This window comes from Microcaecilia unicolor, chromosome 1, assembly GCF_901765095.1.
Source record: "Microcaecilia unicolor chromosome 1, aMicUni1.1, whole genome shotgun sequence".
NCBI classification, from domain to species: domain Eukaryota; kingdom Metazoa; phylum Chordata; class Amphibia; order Gymnophiona; family Siphonopidae; genus Microcaecilia; species Microcaecilia unicolor.
In genome coordinates this window covers 575,904,380-575,927,535 of record NC_044031.1, presented here as the reverse complement: position 1 = coordinate 575,927,535, position 23,156 = coordinate 575,904,380, and the positions used below count along the sequence as shown (strand labels likewise).

General features: G+C 42.3%; 1 protein-coding gene across 2 annotated transcripts in view; it reads right to left on the bottom strand.

Annotated features, from left to right (window-relative positions):
* Nucleotides 1-23,156, bottom strand: part of COL14A1 (collagen type XIV alpha 1 chain) — a 417,802-nt gene that overhangs the window by 83,091 nt on the left and 311,555 nt on the right. For both annotated transcript variants that reach the window (XM_030218565.1, XM_030218573.1), the window contains exons 33-36: nt 21,950-22,059; nt 18,390-18,548; nt 4,230-4,307; nt 915-1,001 (exon numbers count right to left, since the gene is read on the bottom strand). In XM_030218565.1, coding sequence (XP_030074425.1) covers nt 915-1,001; nt 4,230-4,307; nt 18,390-18,548; nt 21,950-22,059 — 434 coding nt within the window. The remainder of the gene's footprint in view (nt 1-914; nt 1,002-4,229; nt 4,308-18,389; nt 18,549-21,949; nt 22,060-23,156) is intronic.

Here is a 23,156-nt window from a genome sequence, read left to right as displayed (position 1 = left end):
CAGATATTTTGGATAGGAGCAGCAAGAGCCAGCAGCAAAGGAGCTCTGCTCCTACCCCCCCAAAGACCCTGCTGGACCACCAGGGATACAGGTAGGTCTGGGGGGAGGGCCTACATGGATGACTGGGGGTAAGGGACTCATCGGGGTGGATCTTTCCACAAGCTGGATCAGGGGGGAGGGAAAGAGGGGGCATTGTCGAAGGGGGCTGGGAGGCTCTTAAAAAAAAGTTATGTGGGTGCCAGCACGATATCCAGTGCCAGGCTAAGCGGCCTAATTTATGACAGCTTTTGAGTTATCCTAAATTAGGCTGTTTATCTTTGCAGGTGCCAGCACTGAATATCGCCGACACCTGCATAACCTCGGGCTCCTCCCCAGTGTCACCACCAGTGCCGCCTCTGACCTGCCCACTTTTTAGTTGGGCAGTTTGTGGGATATTCAGCTGAATATCCCCATTTAGACTTCAGGAAGCGATTTAAGTGGGCAGCAGAGGCTCTTTCCCACTTAAATCACTTTGAATATCAGCCTCATAGACCTTTTTGCCCACACTGGCCAGGGTTTGTTTATTTATGTTATTTCTTAAAAAATTTTATTTTCTGAATTTTCTTACAATTCTTACCCCCATGTTTAAAAAGCTGTGCTAGCGGCTGTCAGTGCAGTAATGCCGACACAGCCTGTTCACTGAATGGACTGTGCCAGTATTGCCATGCAGCAGCTGCCAGCACGGCTTTGTAATCAAGGGGGTAAATGGCTTACAAAAATACATACTTAATATCACTAAGACAAATAAAAACAAAAAACAATTATCGACACACTCCAAACAATATAAAATTACAACCTTGTCATTAATACTACACCTCCAAAAATATTACAACTGTCACAAACTGAATATCAGAAGGTCATTGGTAATATCTTACTGGTGGTCCAGGGAGTCCAGATGGCCCTTTGCCATCCTGAGCACAGGCACAGGTGTCCGGAAGAGCTGGGCAGTTTTCTTCATCCCTCTTTTAAGAACACAAAGAAGTCTCAGTAAGTCTCTATCGGAAGCTTAGACAGGAAAGTAGCAGTCTTGAATTGCCTGTGATATTGCCAAATTATGCAGGCATTTTTAGCATGAGTATAAAAGGCACTTTTAGCTTGTGTATATCATACATTTTCAGAGGAAAGCAACCTGGGTGGTGCAAATACCCATGAAGATCTGCATGTGTTGTTTTTGTATTGGCAGCTGACCGGGGGGGGGGGGGGGGGGGGTCCTGATAACATTATTTATTTATTTTATTTCCGTTGATTAGACATCTATATTCCATAAAGCTCCGGGCAACATACAGTAAAAAAAAAATAATGAAATACAATTGCAAATATCACAAAAGGGGTCATTTTAGAAGAGCTGTGCGGCATTTGCAAATGGCAAAACTTACGCGTGTAAAAGCCAATTTTACAGTGTTGCTATTTACACATGTAGATGCCCTCAGATGAATAGATCTAAGGGCGGGGGGGGGGGGGGGGCGGGGGATCCAGGCTTGGTTTATGTGGTCCAGAAAATAGACATGTATTTCTCATTGTACAACCAAAATACATTTTTTAAAATGTCCCTCTCAGCATTTAGGGGTCCTTTTACTAAGGTGCACTGAAAAATGGCCTGCGCTAGTGTAGGAGCGTGTTATGGATGCACGCAGATCCATTTTTCAGCGCACCTGTAAAAAATGCCTTTTTTTCTGCTGAAAATTGACGTGCGGCAAAATGAAAATTGGCATGCCTCCATTTTGGGTCTGAGACCTTTGCCACCCATTCACCTAGCGGTAAGGTCTCACGTGTTAACCGGGTGGTAATCGTCAACACACATACAATGCCGATTACCGCCTGGTTAGTGCCACGCATTGGAAAATAAAATATATTTTCTGGCGCGTATAGTGGACACGCATATAAAATGACATTACTGCCCGGGCTATGCGGTAGCTGGATGGTAGTTCCAAATTGGCGCACATTGGGCAAGCGTAGGCGCCTAAGCAGCTTAAAAAAGCCCCTTAAACCTGTTCCAAGGCACATGTAAAAGTCAGCTGTTTGCTTTCTGGGCTTGAGGTCTCTACCAGTGATTGAGGGAGGCATTGAGCTTACCTCAGTAATATTTACCATCACATCAAAATATTAAAAAAGTTATTTCACTAGGCTTCTTAGGGGCCTAGTTATCAACATGGGCTACCGTTAAGCCATGTTATTTTAACACAGGTCCCATTTTATGCAATGCGAACTAATTACTAATAACTGGGGTTTAGAGTAAAATGACACACCTTAAGGGTAGCCTACTTTAATAACATCTTCCCTTAACTGGGCCTTTATGTATATGTACTTTGGCAGCAAATATATATTATCTGTTTAACATTTACTTGTGCAGTTACCAGTGCTTAGCTTGAATGATGCTGCTCTTTATGTGAAGGTATTTTTTTGTAAAACCACTGTTACCACTGGATATGCCAGCAAATACGAATGCATTTCCCAAGGTCCTTATTTATTTATTTGTTACATTTGTATCCCACATTTTCCCACCTATTTGCAGGCTCAATGTGGCTTACAATTTTCCGTCATGATTTATGTCATTTCAGAATACATATACAATTGGTAATATATATATAACATGAATGCTAAATGAACAGTTGGGCAAAAGTTTTACAAAAGGCTCTGCATTCAGGACAACCTTTCATTTAAAACAATGTGAACACCCCAATTTAGATGTCCCAACCTACTTGTCCTATAAAAAAAATGGGGCCTAAAATGTCATAAACAAATAGCTCACAATCAAGAATGAATAATAAAAATCTACAGTAACAGATATAAACACAATAAAAGCATAAAAACAAACTGAAACCCTCCTCTCAAAAATCATAGGCTGGTTTACACTCCTGAAATTAACAGACCTGCCAAGTCTCTTAAATTGGGAGGGAATCTGCTGACCGAGGAGTCCATCCTCTGCTTTCCATGCAAGAAAGCTACTGGGGGGCATAGGTTGGAGGGCACATGTTACACCTTTAGATGTGCATTTCCATCGGCTGTCCATAGAGTTTAGGTCTCTATATAAGATACTGCTATTGGCGTATAAGTTGTTACGTGAAGGTAAACCGACATATCTGGTCTCTTTATTACAGATTTATTGCCCTTCTCAGGCTTTGAGATCAGCTAATTCCACCTTACTAACCCTCCCTGGTACACATCACACATGTTTCACCGTTATGCGTAGAAGTGCCTTTTTTGGCAAGCCCCTTATCTATGGAATTCCCTCCCTCTGATTTGTGAGAGGAAGTTTCCTTAACTTGATTTGTTAAAAGTTAAAACTTAAAACGTATCTTTTCCATCAAGCGTTCAGGATGAATGGCATCCGGGGGTAGGCTGGATCAGTAATTTGTAACTGAAAGGGAGTGTTTGAATGTCTTTGTAGTGTTGTTGTAGAAAGTTTGTATGTGTGGTTGTCTCTGCTTTTACGTTTATAAATTGGCATTCTTTTCTATTCTTTGAATTAATTTGGAGACCACTCTGGTCATTTTTTGAAGAGTGGTATTATCAAGTGTTGTAAAATTATTAAACTATTAAGAGCAATAAACTCCTGCTCAACATGGGAGGCTTGGGAGGCAGTGCAGAGAAACACTGGAAACCTGGCGCCCAGTAGTCCAAGCTCCATTTCTCATGAAAAATCTTCAGATCTCACGCGATATTTCCTGCTTCCCATCTCTCGAGATCGTCAACATGAAGTGTCAGCCCATGAGATCTGATTTGGTTTGCAGTGCTAGAAGAGGAGAAATGGAGCATGAGCTGAAACAGAATAGACTCAACTTCTTTAGGAAGAAGGCCTTTGAGTGGTTGAGGGGTATAGAAGGATGAGCAATGAGTTGCTTATGGGGAGGGAGGGAGGGAGGGGGCATAGGGAGGGTAGGAGGGGCAGGTGGTATGCTGAAAATCTCCTTGTACTACTTCTTTTTACTGAGGCTGAAATTATGTGTGATGTGGCAACCAGTGCCCATTTTTAGTTGTAGTGAGAGGGATAATCTGCAGGAAGGGCAGTCTACCTGGTATAAGATGATGAAAACTATCCTTGAAATAAGAAAGATTTGGGAATGAAATGCTGAGTTGAGCAATAATGTAGCTTGATCTGTTCTAAACAAGGGAAAATGGATCCCCTTTTGAGAAGGAAGATGCTATATTGGACTAGAATAGAACAGGAAGGAATTTAAAGCAACACTTACCAAGCCAGGAAGTTCACAGCATTTGTCTCTATTGGCCCAGGATGTTGTACAAACAACGTCAAACATCTGTAACTGGAACTGAAATAAGGAAGTGCAGAAATGTATAAAAGCCAAGTTATAAGCAACTCAGTGAGAAAGTGTACACAAGTGATCCTTACCAAAAAAAGAAATTCTACTTTGTTCTAGGATCGGGACCGGTGGAAGGGTATTAGGCATGATAGATGGACCTTCAACGTTTCACCCCATTCAACTAACATTAAGCCCCTCTCCTCAAAATATTTATAATAAACTGAAAAATCATGATTACCCCAAAAGCACCCCTCCCAGAAGAAACTTGTAAAAATGCACAACTGGACATCAACTTTGAAATATTAAACTATATTTCATATATACAAATTATGTTGTATAATATATGAGAACGTTTATAACAAGACACCAAAATTAATAGGGCAGGAACACATCTAATTTTAGCCTATTTCATAAAAACATGTAGAGAGGCATTTCCAATTTGATGTCTAAGTTGGACTTTGGACGTTATGCACTAACCCCCTAGATTTTGTGCAGCGATACATGTGTAACCTAATTAGTGTAACAAGCTAATTAGCATTATTACAGCACTCAATAAGTAATAACGAGCACTAATTGGTAAAAATTACAATTTACGCACGGAAATCGCTAAGTGTATTCTATAAAGAACTGCACCTAAATTGCAAAGTGTGCAGTTCAAAATAAATGAATGTATGCTTGAAAGGGGTGTATTTATGGGAGTTTTGGGGGCATTCCAAAATTTCCATGCATAATTACAGAATATGGGTCAGTGCGCCTAAATCTATGTGCATGGATTTACACCAGGTTTTTATTGGCGTAAATGCACATGCATAGATTTAGGTGCTATGGTATCGACTAAGTGTATTCTATATACTGCACCTAAATTTCATAGAATATACTTAATTCCACATGGATTTTGTAGGCACTATATATAGAATCTGGCCCTAAACATCCCAAACATCCCAAATTTTCAAAACCGGAAAACATTTTTTATATCATTTGTAACAAGGTTTTGTTCTCTGTGTGGTTATTTTTTCAGGCCATTAAAAAAAAAAACATAGAAGTGAAAGACGTAGAAAATCAAGCCATTGGGATGTAGGAGGGGCCAGCATTTTTAGGAGACTGGTCCCCCAGACATCCCAGGAGAGCAATGGGGCACCTTAGAGGGTACTGCTGTGGACTTCATATAAATGCTCCCAGGTACACATCTCACTGTTACTCCCTTATCTTGTCTGCTGAGCCCTCCAAAACCCACCCAAAACCCACTACTCCCAACTGTACACCACTTAAATAGTCCTTATGGGTAAAGGGGGCACCCAAATGTGGGTACAGTGAGTTTTTGATGAGTTTTTGAGGGCTCACACTTTCCACCACAAGTGTAACAGATAGGGGGAAGTATAGTCCTGGGTCCACTTGTCTACAATGCACTGCACTCACCACTACACTACTCCAGGGTCTTGTATTCTGCTCTAGTAGACTTGGCTATAACACCTGAGACTGTCATAGAGGCCGGTGAGTACTATTTTTATTCATATTTTTTGGGAGTGGGAGAGGGTCAGTGACCACTGGGGGAGTAAGTGGTCATCTGGTCATTTAGGGCACCTTTTTGTGCCTTATTCTTAAATGGTCATCTGGACATTTAGGGCACCTTTTTGTGCCTTATTCATTATAAAACCAGGTCTAGACCAAAACGTTTAAGTTTTCGCCCTAGAAGATTTCATTTTGTTCCATTATGACTGTAAAACATCCAAGTGTTAGGCCCCAAGTCCACCATAATCCTGCCTTCAAAATGCCCCTGACATGCCCCCCTTGTGATCTAGACACATTGCAGATGAAATGCATAGATAAACGTCTGCAAAATAGGTTTTGAAAATACCGATTTGGACTTTTGAGAAGAAATCCATCCATGCTTTATGCCACTTCTTGGATGTTTTTCTCTTTTGAAATAGCAGCTAGATTGTGGGAACTGAAATTTTTTACCAGCTTGGGAACATGTGTAAATGTTAGTGCAAAAAGTATGTGCGTATTTTATAAAATGGGGAGGGGAGGGAGCAATTCTATAAAGCAGTGTCTAGAAAGATCTGGGGATGAAGAGACTAATAGGGCTACTTTATTAGTAGCATTTGGTTTTCAGCAGGATAAGGATAGGATATTTACTTTGTTCTGCCATAATCGTTCTGCTTTATTTCTTGGTCAGAAATTGTGGGTATTTCCTGATTTATGTAAAACATCACAAGATAGGCGAAAGAAATTTCTAACTGCTGCTCGTAATCTTGAGATGCAGGTTTTTGTTCACTTTGTATCGTGACTTGTGTTTCTTATAGATATATCTTTTTTTTGATCCCTCACAACTTTGGAGATGCATAGATTCTAAAAAGGGATCTACCTCTACTGGGACAGATATTGGCTCATCATGAGGGAAACTATGAGAGGTTCAACAGTTCATTCTGTTTGAAGGTGCTTCATCTTGATAAATGGGGGGAAACCAGGCTTTTTCATGTGCTATATTTCATATTTTTTTTTGTTTAATGAATCTGTTTTCCTTCTTGGATCTTCTCTGCTTGATTTCAGTTTTCGTGGAAGGGTGTATAGTTCAATCTAAATTTACCTTATAGTAATTTATTTCTTAGATTCCTTTGCTATTCAAATTGTTTCTGATTTGATGTAATTATAAAATTCTAAAAAATAAAAAAGCAGCACCTAGAGGAAGGCACCATTTATATGCATCAAAGTTGTCATTAAATCGATAGGCACTACCCCCAAATTCTATAAATGGTACCCAAAGTTAGACGTGCAACTGGGCAAGCAGTTCTAGAATAGAGTCAGTTATACACATAACATAATTGGTTAAATTAGCACTAGATTGGCAATAATTGGCCATAACAAGCATTAATTGCCAATAATTTATAGCTACACTGCTAACTGACTTACATCCATAATCTATAAATTGAGTGCCTTATTTCTATGGTGCACAACTCCAAAGGGGGCATGGACCTAGCAGTGGCATGGGAGGGTCAGGGCCATGCCAAGCATCTAGGCAGGATGTTATAGAATACTGTCATTTACATGTCTAACTGCCAGTTCTTAGGTACGAGCACTTACATCAGTCTTTGAGCAGGCATAAACGCTTTCGGCATTGGGGTGCCTAGTCTGAGGTGCCAATTTACAGAATTACATAAGAACATAAGAGTAGCCATGCTGGGTCAGACCAATGGTCTATCTAGCCCACTATCCTGTTTTCCAAACAGTGGCTAAACCAGGTCACAAGTACCTGGCAGAAACCCAAATTGTGGCAACCATAGGCGCCCGGTATAAGAGGCTTGGGGAGGCTAAGCCTCCCCAGCCAGAAGTGCAGCAAGGGCGGGGCGGGTGCAGCTCATGAACATCTCCCTCCCCCACCCCCGACTGGTGCGCGACGGTCTCGATCTTTACCCACCCCCCGTCCCCCCGACTAGTACGGTGCCGCTCTCCCCCTCTGCTCCTGTCACGTCGTCTTTCAACAAGGCTTCCTGTTCCCGTAGCAGCAGCAGCATCAGCAATGATGTAAGCACCATTGCTTTCAGCCTGCCCCGGAAGCACTCTCTGAACAGCTTCCCGCGTAGGAGGGATGCTGTCCAGAGAAGGCTTCCGGGGCAGGCTGAAAGCAGCGGCGCTTACATCATTGCTGCTGCTGCTGCTGCTGCTGCTGCTACGGGAACAGGAAGCCTCGTTGAAAGACGACATGACAGGAGCGGAGGAGGAGAGCAATACGGTACCGCACTAGTCCGGGGGGGGAGGAGAAGCGATGCCAGACAGACTGACCAAAGTGAAAGGGGGGTGGAGAGAGGAGGATGTGAGATGCCGCATCTAAGGAGAAGAGGGAGGAAAGAAAGCAATGGCAGGGCATGGAAATGGGAAAAGGGGGGGTGGAGAAAGGAGTAAGAGTGATGGAAGCAAGAAGGGGAGGGAAGAGAAAGGTGGGATGCATGAGGGAGAGGAGAGATGCATGAGGACGCTGGAGGAGAGAGAGAGAAAGTGGAAAAGTGCAGGGGAGAGCCAGAGAGAGATGGGGAGAGAAAAAGGGGACATGGAAGAGAGCAGGGGAAAGCCATGGACATGGAAAAGAGCAGGGGAGAGCCAGAGAGAAGATGCTGGATGGAACAGGGGTACAGAGAGAGAGAGAGAGATTAGTGGAAAGATGGGGGGGAGAAAGAGGGGACATGGGCAGGAGAGAGAAGCTGCTGGGGAGAAACTGGGGGAGACCCTAGCTGTCAGACGGAGAAATGCTGAATGAAAGGAGGGAGAAAGAAAGAGGGAAAAGCTGGAAGGAGGGGGCAGAAAGAGGGAAGACAATGGACGTAAGGGTAGGGAGGGAAAGAGGAAAGACACTGGAAGGATGGGGATAGAGAGGACATGCTGAATGGAAAAGGGTCAAGAGAGAGAACTGTTTAGAAGGAAGGAGATATAGAGGGAGACAGTGGATGGAAGGAGAGGGAGACAATAGATGGAAGGATTGGGAGAGGGTAATGGGTAGAAGGATGGAGAGAGAAAGAGGGATGACACTGGATGGAAGGGTAGGAGAGAAAGAGGGAAGGTGCTGGACATGGATAGATGGATGGAGGGGAGGGAAGAGAGGAGAAATCTGGACATGGATGGAGTGGAGGGCAGGGAACAGAGGAGAAATGTTGGACAAGGATGGAGGGTAGGAAAGACAAAGGAAGTACATGCACATGGATGGAGGGGAGGGGAGAAATGCTGGATATGGATGGAGGGTAAATTGCTGAATTTAAGGGCTGGATCGGAACACTTTGAAGGCAGATGCTGAAACTGGAGAAAGGATAGGGACAGGGCTACAAATGGTAGACAGGACGCATAAAGACACACAAGGACGCATAAGGACACAGGAGGATGGTGGACATGGTGAGAGAAAAAATATCAAATGGAAAGAAGACACTAGGACCAAAGTGAATAGAAAAACTAAATGATCAGACAACAAAGGTAAAAAAAAGTATTTTATTCAGAATTTATTAACTGGAATATGTCAGCTTTTGGAAATGTGCATCTGTGATATTTTGCATGTAAGTTTCAATTTTTCTAGTATTGCTGCATGCTGAGTCTGACTTCTTGAGGTAACTTTCCAGTTTTGCCTTCATATATGTTGTGTCGTGTGTTTTTCATGTGTAATCAAGGTGCAGTATTCTACTAGTATATAGTATTTACAGCCCTTTCTGGGTTTTTTTTGTTTCACTAGGTTTTAGAGCCTGGTGTAATTAGAGTGCTGCCTTTCCACGCATAAGGTTGTACCTCGTCCTGTCCTTGGAATTAGTGCTGTTATGGTTTGCTAAGGTTATGAGTGTGTTTTTGCACAAGTTTGTGTATAGTGTTTTGCAGTGGAGAGATTGTGTATTGGCCTTACTGAGGTGGCACCAAAACATCAGAAAGGGTTTTAGAGCCTAAATCATGACACACTACCTCTTGAAGGATCTACATATAGTCGTTAATAAAAGGAGCTCATTGTGAACACTATCCACCCTAAAAGGGTGTTTTGTGGCTCTATATGAGAATTGTGATATTATGATCCCTTGTTTCATATTGTTGACGGTCTGCATTTTCCATATGGGTGGTATATTGGTGTATTAGGGTCTGCCTAGTGTTATGGTGCAGTAAGGTTCTGAGTGTGTTTTTGCACAAATTTGTGCATAGTGTTTTACAGTTGAGCGATTGTGGTTAGTATATGCTTTGAGCAACCACTTTATTCTTTGACATATGATACATATCTAATATCTAAATTTAATAAAAGGTATTAATTGTGACTTTTATTTTTATTTATTTATTTTTTTCTGTGTGTTATCAGACAATTATGGATTTAAGTTCCACCCCTGGCTCCACCCCTAACCCCACCCCCTTTAGCCTCCCCAAACAGTTGGGCCACCGACCGCCTATGGTGGCAACACTCCATACTACAAATCCCAGGGCAAGAAGTTTCTTCCCATGTTTGTCTCAATAACAGACTATAGACTTTTCCTCCAAGAATTTGTCCAAACCTTTTTTTAAACCCAGATACGCCAACCTCTGTTACCACCTCTTCCAGCAAAGAGTTCCAGAGCTTAACTATTTGTTGAGTGAAAAAATATTGCAAGCCTGTTTTACAAGTGTATGCCCAAGGGAAAGAGAAAGGGGACAGAATTTGATACAATCAAAATGGTTTATAAATTAGTTTCAGGTACTTATTTTGTACCAGAGTCACAAGGAGCTGCAGTGTGTTTCCCTGGTCACTGCACTAAGCATTAGGTAACTCCTCTACTCCAGTGCAAACAGTTAGGTGTGACCTAATTTTATGAGGCCTTTTACATGAGAAAATGGCTTATAAAACCTCCCATAAGGCCACATTCCAAAAGCCATTTATTTGCAAGCTGCCCACCCTCCCTGGGGGTAAACGTACATGCTGATAGCTTCTTCAGTTATTGTGGTGGCAGCACCTATTCTTTCACTTTGATGTCAGCTGATCTTTGCTACCCTTCTCCCAGAAACAGCTACCCTAAGCAGTCACCTAGTCTTGCTAATGGTTAAGCAAATGGATGAGATTGATTTGCATGTACTGCTTCCATTATATGCAAACAGAAATAGATCTTATGCATATTCATTTTGGAAAGCTTGAAAACCTGACTGCGTTGTTACCCTCGAGGACTGTGGTTGCCCATCTCTGAGCTACATCACAGACCACAGGTCCCAGCTCTATGGGTGATGAGGGTGCTTGAGCGCCCCCAATATTCAGCAAACTTTTTGATTGTTTCCAGGGAGGGGTGATGTCCATTGGGTTTAGCACCTCCAATCATCTTGAAATGTTGGCTCCTATACCACAGACTACAGTATAGACAGCTAAGATCAGCAGCTGCCTTAAGAAACAGCTTATAGGGACATTGCTAAACAACAGCTGACAGATCCTTATATACAATAAAAGTTTAATTTTACCACACAGGACAATATATATGAATAGTAGGTTGGAAATGCTATAATTAATGTTCAGTATAACCCATTGCACTGTGGAACAGAGCTCCCAGAGCAAGAATCTTGAACTGAATATCCCCAGTAGTATATATTTTAATTAGGTGGCAAGTTTCTTATCAGTGACAGCATAGAATTTTCAAAAACACTTCCTTGGATGAAACCATGGAAATAGGATTTTAAACACTGCCCACTCAAGATGTGAATAAGCTTAGCCTGCATGCACATAAGCTTATCCAAACTCAGTGGAGGCATCTTTGGGCAAAAGGCTGAAGTTGAGTTTTCACTTGTAAATGAACCTTAAAAATTTGTGCACAGTTTCCCTAGGGTCATTTTCAAAGCAGATGTATGCATGCACATTCCCTTTGAAAATCTAGTTAAATCCCCATAGAGTATTATGTGCATATTTTTACCCAAGAGGATCCACATGTAAAGCCAAGGGGACAGTGCACCTACACCTCCTCTTGACTTTTTTTTTGTTACATTTGTACCCTGCGCTTTCCCACTCATGGCAGGCTCAATGCGGCAATGGAGGGTTAAGTGACTTGCCCAGAGTCACAAGGAGCTGCCTGTGTCTGAAGTGGGAATCAAACTCAGTTCCTCAATTCCAAAGTCCACCACCCTAACCACTAGGCCACTCCTCCACGCGGCCTGTAGGGTCTTTTGGTAGAGTTTGGCAAATTCAGGAGGATGCCTGGAGGCACTTGTGTTTTTGTCTAAATATAGGGTTGATGGTATTGGGAAAGGGGATCATGACAGAAGTTTCTTTTATATCAGCATCAACCATTTTTGGGTACAAAACTACTCAAGCTCCCTGGGCCATTTAGCCTTTTGATCTTGCATTGGCCGTTTCTCCCTCCATGTCAATGAGGGTGCCGAGTGGCTTTAAGAAGTGTACTCGATGCAATAAGACCATTTCAGGCACAGACCCCCATAACTGGAGTGTTCTGTGCTTAGGTCTGGAGCAAAGGGACATATAGTGTGGCCTCTGTCTGCTCATGCAAGCTAGGACACATAAAAGCCGCAGAGTCCAGTGTGAAAAACTTGTTGGTTCTGGAATCTGGTACCACACACTTTGTTAAAAAAACAAAAAAAATCAGGAGATGTGATTGGGCATCAGGCATTGGCCATTTTTGTTTGACAGGAAGAAGTAATTAGGAGTTCATGGATAGGCATTTTTTAAAATTACAGTCAGGAGGAGGGTAGGGTGGCCACTTTAATTTATTGCTGTTCTTGCAGCGTCTAGATTTACCTGGCTAAATTTAACCAGTAAGGGCTGAATATTGCACTACTCAGCTACCTTTAGAAAGTCTTCCTTAAGAACACCCTGATCAATCCTCCTTCTTACGCAGCTAAATTTGTGCAGGTAGCTATTTTGCTACTATTCATTTCTATTCACAAACCCCTCTGTAACATGATTGATTACCTGGACTTTCCAGTAGTAGGGCCTCAGTACTCCATTATTTGGCAGTTGTATTGCTAAGATGATACTTTTTTAAATTAAGTTTATTGGAAGGGAAAGGTAAATTAAGACAGTTATCTTGATGGTAACAGACTTCTGGGGTAGAGGGTGATAAGGGGACTTGACCAATGAATCAGATTTCTAACACTCCCTCCCTATACAACATTTAGAGACTGATTCACCAATGCATGTAACCTGTGTTACCATTAATGCGGATTACTGTGCATTTCATAAGTAACTTTGCTTTCTTCGAGGACAAGCAGGCATGTGGGACTCACTAGCTGCCAGGCTCACAATCTAAAATAAAACCTGGCAACCAAGTAGAAAGCGAGCCTGGCAGAAAAAAAGGGCCGGAGGGTGGAGTTGACTTTAAGTAGTAAAAAGATTTTGCAGGACTGCTTGTCCAAACCAGCTATCCCGCCCAGAATGCTGCTCCAGACAGTAGTGGGCAGTGAAGGTGTGGATAAAAGACCACGTTGCTACCTTTCAACTTTCTTCAAAGGAAGCAGAGCGAAAATGGACTACAGTGACATGGCCACGAAGGGTCAGCCCAGCCTGAGCATACATGTAGGAGATCAGTTAGCCAGCCAAGTAGAGATAGTACATTTGGTGGTGGGAAACCCTAATCTGTTGAAGGACACAAAAAGCTGGGAGGACTTCCTAAGAGGTTTTGTATGCTCCAGATAAAAAGCTAGAGCACGCTTGCTGTCTAAGGTATACAGTGCTGCTTCTCCAGGATGATAGTGTGGCTTATGGAAGAAGGCAGATAGTACAATGGACTGATTGACGTGGAATTCTGATACTACTTAAGGGAGGAATTTTGGGTGGGTTTGGAGAACAACCCTGTCATGGTAGAATCTGGTGTAAGGTGGGTCTGCCACAAGGACTTGAAGTTTGCTTACTTTTCTAGCAGAAGTAAGTACCATTAAGAACAATACTTTATATGTGAGGAACTTCAGGGAACAGGAATGGAGTGGTTCAAATGTAGGTTTCATGAGAACTGTGAGGATGACATTGGGATCCCACGCCAACAGGGGTTTTATAGGATGTTTGGTATGAAATAAACCTCTTATGAATTTAACTGTCAAGGGATGAATGGAAATTGGCTTATTATGAGCTCTAGAGTGAAAAGCACGAATGGCACTCAAGTGTACTCTTACTGAGTCAGTTTTGAGGCCATAATCAAAAAGATGGAGGAGGTACTCCATAAGGGTAGGAAGAGAACACCTAGTACGGTTGAGTGCTCTGGCTGTACACCAGAGGGAAAATCTTCTTCCCTTGAAATGGTAACATTTCTGTGTAGAAGGTTTCCTAGAGTCTAATAATATTCTAGAGACTCTTTCTGGAAGGTTTAAGGCATATAAGCCTATGTTGTCAAAAACCAAGTCATCAGGGCCAGAGAATGGGGGTCTGGATGGAGGAGGGGACACCTTGTTCTAGGCTATTAGGATTGGAAAAGGATCTGTCCAATGAGGAATTCAGAAGTGGAGTTGACCCAATCGTACTACATGGACTGTTGAAGCCATATGACCGAGTAGGCAAACATCTGACAAGCAGATACTTGAGTAGATCTGGAAATCTGAGCACAGAAATGCATTATTTATTTATTTATTGCATTTGTATCCCACATGGCAGTAGGTTCAATGTGGCATTATGTTGTCTGCACTCGGTTGAGGGAGGAAGGCTTGTCCCTGAGTAGTGTCTAGGAGAGCCCTGATGAACTGAAAGGTCTGAACTGGGTGAAGATGTGATTTGGAATAATTTATCACAAAACCAAGGCGTTCTAGGAGTCTTATGGTGGATTCAATTGAGGTCTGTGCTGACTCTCAGTAGGCTGCCTTTGTTTAACCAGTCATTGAGATAGGGGAAGACATGTATGCCACACTTGCGAAGGTACTTGGTGAAGACTAATCGGGCTGAAACCAAGCTGAACGGCAAGACCTTGTACTGATAATGCAGAGTCCCACAGCGGAAGCATAGGAACCTTCTGTGCACAGGGAGAATAGGTATGTCAGTGTATGACTCCTTTAGATCTAGAGAGCAAAGCCAGTTGTTGAGTTGTATCATGGGAAGAAGTGATCCCAGGGAAACCATGCAAAACGTTTCCTTGAGTAGGAACTTATTTAAATCTCACTGATCAAGAATTGGTCATACTCCCCATCTCTTTTTTGGTATAAGAAAGTATCTGGAGTAAAACCCCGACCCCTCTCTGGCAGAGGAATTGGTTCTATTGCATTCTGCTGGAAGAAGACAGAGTTCCTCTCAAAATATTATCTTTGGAGGGAGTTAAAATGAGACTCTCTTGGTGGATTTTCGGGAGGTCTTTTTTTCCCAACACAGAGCATAACTGTGCTATATGATACGTAGCACCCAACGGTTAGAGGTTATGAGCATCCACCTCTGTTGAAAGAGGATAAGTCTGTCTACTACCTGTAGGTCACTTAGCATGGACAACTGGATGGTGGCAATGCTGTCTAGGATCAGGCAACTCTCAGGGGGAGGAATGCTGGCTTCGGCCTAACCCCTGGTAAGCCTTTCCTTGGCTGAGAGGTGCCCAGCTCTACCACCAGCTGCCTTTCAGGTGCTGTGGAGGACTCGCAGCTCATCTGCATATCCTTTACAGCCTTCTCGGGGTGACTCCTAGGTCCACTCCGATCCACTCAGGGTCTCCGCTCTAGGTGCTGCGTGCCGGGACAGTTTTCTCTTTACATTTATTTTTTCTCCCAGTTACTACTTATGGTTCCAGTACACATTTTCTTCTTGGTACTGTCCCTTCATAATCTGTTTCTCCATCTGAAACCATTGTACACTGCAGGAACGCATTGTCCTCTGTATTCAAATCTAAGCTAAAAGCCCACCTTTTAATGCTGTTTTTAACTACTAACCCTTATTCACTTGTTCAGAACCCTTATTTTATCATCCTCACTTTAATATTCCCTTATCTCTTGTTTGTCCTGTTTGTCTGTCCTAATTAGATTGTAAGCTCTGTCGAGCAGGGACTGTCTCTTCATGTTCAAGTGTACAGCACTGCCTATGTCTAGTAGCGCTTTAGAAATGATAAGTAGTAGTAGAAGTCAAAAACTGGGCTGTTGTTTAGACTGAGTCTGTAATTGTTTTGTCCCCACTGCTGCTGTGGATGTGAGCATTAGGGCCTAGCTCTTTGACATGGAGGAGGAGTGGGAGTGTAACAATGCTTAGATGTATAGTAATTGGAGTGTCAAAATGCTCCTGCACATCATCTAGAAGAAGAGGCAGCAGGAGTCTATGGCCTTTATAGGGTTTTAATAGTATCTGTATGCTTTCTAATTAGGTTGGCCACTTCCTCGACTTTGTCATCAAACAAGTTATCTCCATGACAAGGGACATCTGCTAGATGCTCCTGGACAGCAGATTCAAGGTCGGATACTCTGAGCCAGGAAAGATGTTGAATTGCTACTCCTAAGGCAAAAATGCGAGAAGAGACATCAAAGGCATCAAAGACCTGTTTTGCCAGATATTTACAGCAATCTAGAAGTTTCCTGTGATGCATGAGGAACTCAGCAGCCTTTCCAGGAGGAAGGAAGTCTGCAAATCAGTGAGTACTCTGTATTAGAGACTTTAAGCAAACTGTGGAATAAAGTTGATAATCTAATATGCGATTGATTAGCATTGAGGCCTGAAATGTTTTTCTGCCAAAAGAGTCTAATGTTCTAGCTTCTCTGCCTGCAGAAGCAGAAGCATGATATCTCATACTGCGAGTATATTTTAAAGCAGATTCCACAACTACAAATGTGTTCCCCTGCATCAGCATCACCATCGGCCAAAGTTTTGGCAGAGTGCCTGCAGGGAGACCGACGGTGATGCTTCTTAGGGTTTTTACGCTGCAGGTCCCTCAATGCATGCAGCACCAAAAAAGAAGATGTAAAGTCCTTATATGGTCATGATACCATGTCCAATGTCAAACCTTCTCAGTGTTACACAGGTTCCATGTCAAGTGCCGGCCATGCTTGATGCTGATGCAAAACCATTTTCATGCTGGACTCTGTGGGCTTTATGCGTCCTAGCTTACATGCATAGACAGAGGTCATACTGTATGTCCCAGTGCAACAGACCCAAGCACAGAATACACCAGTTATTGTGCCTGAAATGGTCCTATTGCATTGAGTACACTTCTTAAAGCCACTAAGCACCCTCATTGACATGGAGGGAAAAACGGCCAATGCAAGGTCAAAAGGCTCAATTGCCCGGGGAGCTTGAGTAGTTCTGTACCCAAAAATGGTCGATGCTTCCCAACCAAAAGAAGAGCTCAGAGGCCCCAAAGGCTGAAAAAGAAAAAATGAAAAATAATTTGAAAATCAATAAATTGAACAAAATTAATAAAATGAAGAATAATAGAAATAATATCCTGAAAAAGGGAATGCACCAAAAAGGCAAAGTTTGACGCACTGAGGAGAGATTAGAAACCCAACTTCTCTGCTCCACGGAAATTGCTAGATTGCTGGTCCTGCATTCAAGCATTGGGCAGGAAGGCACTCATGCAAACATGGTAGGGGCACTGCCTCATAGTTTTAAAGTGACAGTGCACTATAGCAATGTCCACACCGGGCTCTATGGATGATGTCACCTACATGTGAGAATATCATGCCAGCTTGTCCTCGGAGAACTACATCATTGACTCAGAAACTTATAGCCCATAACCATGACATTCAGATCCCCCTCATAATAATCACATTCCAACCTTCAATCACCAAAGCTTATCAGTCATAAGGTTACTACGCATTAGTTAATCAGACCCTACATGATTAAACACTCAACAGTAAAAGTTAGCTTGAGTCGGAAAATATCCAACTGATGACCTAAAAATTGAGACTGAGAATTTTGGTGCTCATTTTTTATTGCCTGATAAGACAATGAACAATGATGAATAAAATGAATTATGCCTTTAGATATGTGTATACTTATACAACCCACTGTGAAGCCCACGCTTCAAGCAATCAAATATTTTTGTGATATCACAGTTTGTTAAACAACTAATCCTTCAACATCATGTATGACTGAAACAACAGCGGCAATTTCCTTCCTATATCCCATACAAAGAATTCTTTAATTACCAGTTTTTGGAAGCCTGTCTTCATCTCTTATCACTGGATCGAGTTCACAAAGGTTGCTCTGTTCTGTTCCTTTTTCCATTATAAGCTGCATTTGTATTCATTATTATTCATACAGCCTGAGGTCAAAAGGCCGTTTCTTGTATCCAGGCAGTATTGTTTGAGTATTCTCCTTTGCATACAGTCATTTTGGCCACATTTTTGATTTTGAACTAATATGTTTTATTAACACAGGATACATGCTCTACATGGGTCCATGACTTTCATTCATATAAGGAAAGGAGTGAGAGGTGGAATGGGAGGGATTACATTCCCAGCTTTGGCAGAGAGCTTAAGAATTTGAAGAGTGGGTTTCACAATAGAAAGTATTTTGTGACTGAAAAGGTTCCTGGTCAAAATCATTTTCTAGCTTTAAAGAAGGAAACGCCTGGCAATGTTTCCTCTCTTGTGGAATCTCTTACTTTTGGATTCTTATTTTGTTTATGCATGGCCCTGAAGCTACCTGAGACAAGGACAAAGCAAACACCTCAGAAAATGTATACAAAAAACATCTAAAGAATATCTGTCTGGTCTACTTACTGGTGCGGAATTATCCCTTGGTCCTCTCGATCTGACCATTCTCCCCAGCACTTCTATCCCATCGGAGGTAATATTACCAGCTTCGTTAATTGCCTTTTCACCCACTTGTTTGCAGTCTATAATTAATTTGGAGGCAGTCTTGCTGATGACTACATGTAACTATGAAAATTAAAATACGTTACAGGAAGGTCAAGAAAACATAGAAAGTAGGGAAAAATTATGGGGGTCAATATTCAGTAGTGAAGGTGGCAACCACATCGGTTTAAACACCAGTGCTCATGTTTAAATTAATATATAGATTTCACCAGTGCACATGTTTAAATTAATATGTAGTTTGACAACACTCTATGAGGCCTTTTTACCAAACAGTAGTAAAAAGAAGCCTTAGTGTGCCCTTACATGGGTCATTCCTGCATGGTTAGGCCATTTTTACCGCGGGGGTAAAATGGCCGAAACTCCAATTTTGGTATTAATGGCCACACACACACACTAGTTTGCCATTGGCATATGGCTATTAAAACATATTAGCCCGTGAGCCCTTACTGCCACCTATTATGCAGGCAGTAAGAGCTCACACACAGGCTAATCGGTTAGCACACTGTAATGTAGCTGTGCTAACCGATTAGCGCAGAACATGCCCACTCTTTGCCCCAGACACGCACCCTGTGGCAAAAAATAAATTTGATTTTTTTTAGTATATGGGTAGCACGTACGAATGGTTAAATTACCACAGGACACCTCAGTGCCCTCGCAGTATGCCAGTTTTTGCTGCAATAAGCATGGGTTAGTGCTTAGTGCAGCTTCGTAAAAGGGCTCCTATGTTTGATCACGATGCTTAATTTACTTAGGGCTCCTTTTACAAAGCAGCGCTAGTGATTCTGGCCCAGCAAATGTGGAAAAGCCCATTGAATTCTTATGGGCTTGATCACATTAGCTGCGGGAATCACTAGCGCAGCATTGTAAAAGAAGTCCTTAATTATTGATTGATTGATATATTAATGTTATGAAGATATGTATTATATGTGGCCATCTCTGGGAAAAGGTGATTAAAATCTCCAGAAACAAAAAAATGACAAACAATTCATTATGCAACAATCTAAACCCCATCCTTAAAAAAAAGTTTGATCTTTTTAAGATAGCTTATAGACCCACCATCACATGAAAAATCTGCCATTCTCAACATTTTGAATCTGCTACTTTAGTCACCTTTTCCCAGAGACAGTTACCTATAGGGGCCCTTTTATTAAAGAGATGTAGTGCTACCACCTGCTTGATGTGTGGCAATTTGGCCGGTAATCACGCAGTGCACACATACTCTCTGCCTCCAAATATGCCCCCCCCCCCTTTTCAGTGCGCAGTAAGCATGAATTAGTACTTGCTACTGCTTAGTAAAAGGGCCCCTATGTAATTTTTTAAAATATTGGGGTTTAAATATAAGATGGATTAATAAGAGTAAATTGGACCGATAAAATGTGTGGTGATGTATATCTTTCACACCAAAAGCGTGTCTGATACACACCACTAAAGTTACAAGTAACTTTCTGATGGTCCACATTGCTACTTTGTTGATCTAAGTGGATTTAGAAAGGGGGAGATGCATCAAAGTCCCTGGTAACATCTGCTCGCTATTTCCACCTCAGAAAAAAATGACTGAGGTGTAAATAGTGAGGGATGCTCAAAACAAATCACATGCGAATAAGCTGCATGGACTTTTACAATGCAGCTCAAGACGGCACATGCGCAGGGCAACCAATCACTAAGTGTGGCTGCCCTGCGCATGCCCAGAACAGCACTCCACAGCATTCCCACAGCTTTCATACATGCATACACACTGCATTTATGACAACCTAGTGTATTTTTTTAAAATTTTCTGCTCCGTCGTGTGTGTAGCTTTTTTTATTATCACTACAGCTCTCCCCATCTCTGAGTACACTTCAAAAGCTGCCCCCCCAGCCCTCCAGATGGAGCTGTGATTATGAGGGAGAAGGATGAAGAAGGAAGGAGTAGCAGAGGATCCTGAGTAGCTGTTGAGTACCTGCAACAATGAAGAACTACCAAGACTGACAGCTCCAGACCTCCCGCTAAAATTTCCAAAGTAAAGGTAGGGGCTGCTTCTGTGCATTGCTCAGAAAACAACTGTACATTGCTCAGAACACACATTTGAATGATTAATATCTCATTTAAATAGATTAGCATTGCATTCCCATTCTCTGCTGCCCCACATGGTAAAAAAAGCCCGCAGAGCCCCTTTGTGCATCTTCCGCTTAATAACATGCTTGCTAAATAGGCTCGAACTGTTCTAGAAAGCACTTTGCTGGCTCGGTAAGTTTGATGCATCTCCCCCTCGGACATTTGTGTGTTGAATTACTATATCCTTTGTGTCAAAGACTTAAATGTAAAGGGCTGTACACTTACCAATATGAAAATATATCAAAGCCAAAAAACACAGCAAGTTATCCAATATAGCTCAATGGAGTCTCTTCTTTAAATAAAGAAGAAAAGACTTCAGACAGTCAGAGTGCGTGTTTGCATACAACTCAATACTGAGGAGCTTCCCCATAAGTCTAAAAATCTCCTATTTTACTTTATTTTCACTGTATCAAAAAGAGTTATTTACTTTATTATCTATATAATATTTCAAAAAAGTTTTTAATGAAAAGGGCAACTTATCTTGTAATTGGTGAGTACATCTGCCATATTTCAAGTCTATTAGATATAAGAGAATGTTTCAATCTTCATTCTCTTTTTCGGGAATTAAATTCCCGCAATTGTTAGATTTTCTAATAGTCTTTTGCGGTTTTGGAAATTTCTAAAAACATAGTTGTTTGAGAAATTCTTGTATTGAATGGGCATGACTACTTTTTAGCTGTTTTAATGGGGGAGGGTTGGCATTGATATATCCCTTGTGTTACATTTAGGGGCCCTTTTACTAAGCTGCATAGGTGCCTATGTGCACACAATGTGCGTCAATTTGGAACTACTGTCCAGCTACCACATGGCCCCAGCAGTAATTCCATTTTTTATTTTCGGACATGCGGCGCTAACCGGGCAGTAATCAGCACTGCATGTGCGTAGACAATTACCGCCCGATTAATGCGTGAGACCTTACTGTTAAGTCAATGGGTGGCGATAAGGTTTCAGACCCAAAATGGACGCGTGTCAATTTTAATTTTGCTGCACGTCCATTTTTAGCCAAGAAAAAAAGGCATTTTTTACAGGCACACTGAAAAATGGATCTGCGCACATCCAAAACACCCACCTACTCTAGCGCAGGCCATTTTTCAGCACACCTTAGTAAAAGGACCCCTTAGTTTTTGGACTAGTTTTTTTGAGTTTGTCTATTGAATTCTTAAACCATCAAAAATATTAAACTCTAGAATAGTGATGATCTCTAACTAATGCTGAATTTGGAAAATAAATATCCCCTGCTTCATGAATATTTCAGTTTTGTCTTGTCAGTATAAGAGAAGTTCATTCATATTCTGGACAACTTGCACAATTATCACTAGTATCAATGATGATTTTATAAAATTCCTCTTAATTAATTTATTTGAACTAACCTTATGAAAACTTCCATAAAAGATTTTCCTGATTTCAGGTCCCTCAAACGTAACCGTCTGAAATTCTCCTTTGTAATCGTAGTTAAAGAATGTCAAAGTTTTCCCACCATCTGTAAAGCAGAAAATAACAAATATTATATTGTAAGCAGAGTTCTGGTAACCATATGACTCTTGGTGAAAACCAATTTGCAGGTTGTCAGAGCTCTGACTAAACCACCATATGAATGACCCAAAATTTGGTTAGTGACCACCAGGGGCATAGCTAGATTTCGGCGGGAGGGGAGTCCAGAGCCCAAGGTGATATTTTAGCCTCCCCCCCGGCGCCACCGACCCCCCCCTGCCATTTGTGACCCCCCCCCCACGGAAACAACCCTTTCGACCCCCCCCTTCCCGCTGCCGCCAACTCTCCCCCACCGTCGCTGTCGGGTACCTTTGCTGGCGGGGGTCCACAACCCCCACCAGCCGAAGTCCTCTTCTCCGGCACGACTGCGTTGCTCATCTGCAAGGCTTCTGCAGGACATGGGATGTCAGTCTCACAGAAACAGAAGCCTTGCAGATCAGCAACGTGGCCACGCCGGAGGAGTTCGGCTGGCAGGGGTTGGGGACCCCGCCAGCAAAGGTACCCGATGGTGACGGTGGCAGCGGGGGAGGGTTGGCGGTGGGAGGGGGGGGTCGAAGGGGTTGGCAGTGGGGGAGGGGCCAGGGCCAAATCTACGGGGGCCCATGCCCCTGTGGCCCCACGTAGCTACGCCCCTGGTGACCACATTTCTTGCTTCTTTAGAAATGCATTTAAATATGATCAGAGAATGTACAGTAACTTAAATGTCTAATTCAAAATGATGCATCATGTTTATAGTTTGTTGATAGGAAAATGTGTTTACATATCTTTGAAAGCTTTCTACTCATAAAGCTCCATTGTGGATAGGACATCTAAGTTGGAAATGGGATGTCCAATCTGGGACAGTCACAATTTCCTGGCTATTTTACAAAAGACTTGCTGAATGCAGAGCCTTTTGTAAAATATTTATAGGTTGTAAGGATTATGCCGAAAGGAAGAGGGACCCCGGCTACCCACAGGCGAAAAGAGAGCCGGAAGGTAGGAGGGAAGACCCTAGGAATGCCCAGGTTTTGCCAAAAAGGGACATAAGGATGGGAAACTACAACTCCCAGAAGGCCACACGGGAGCTCAGGGAGAGGAGGAATAGGG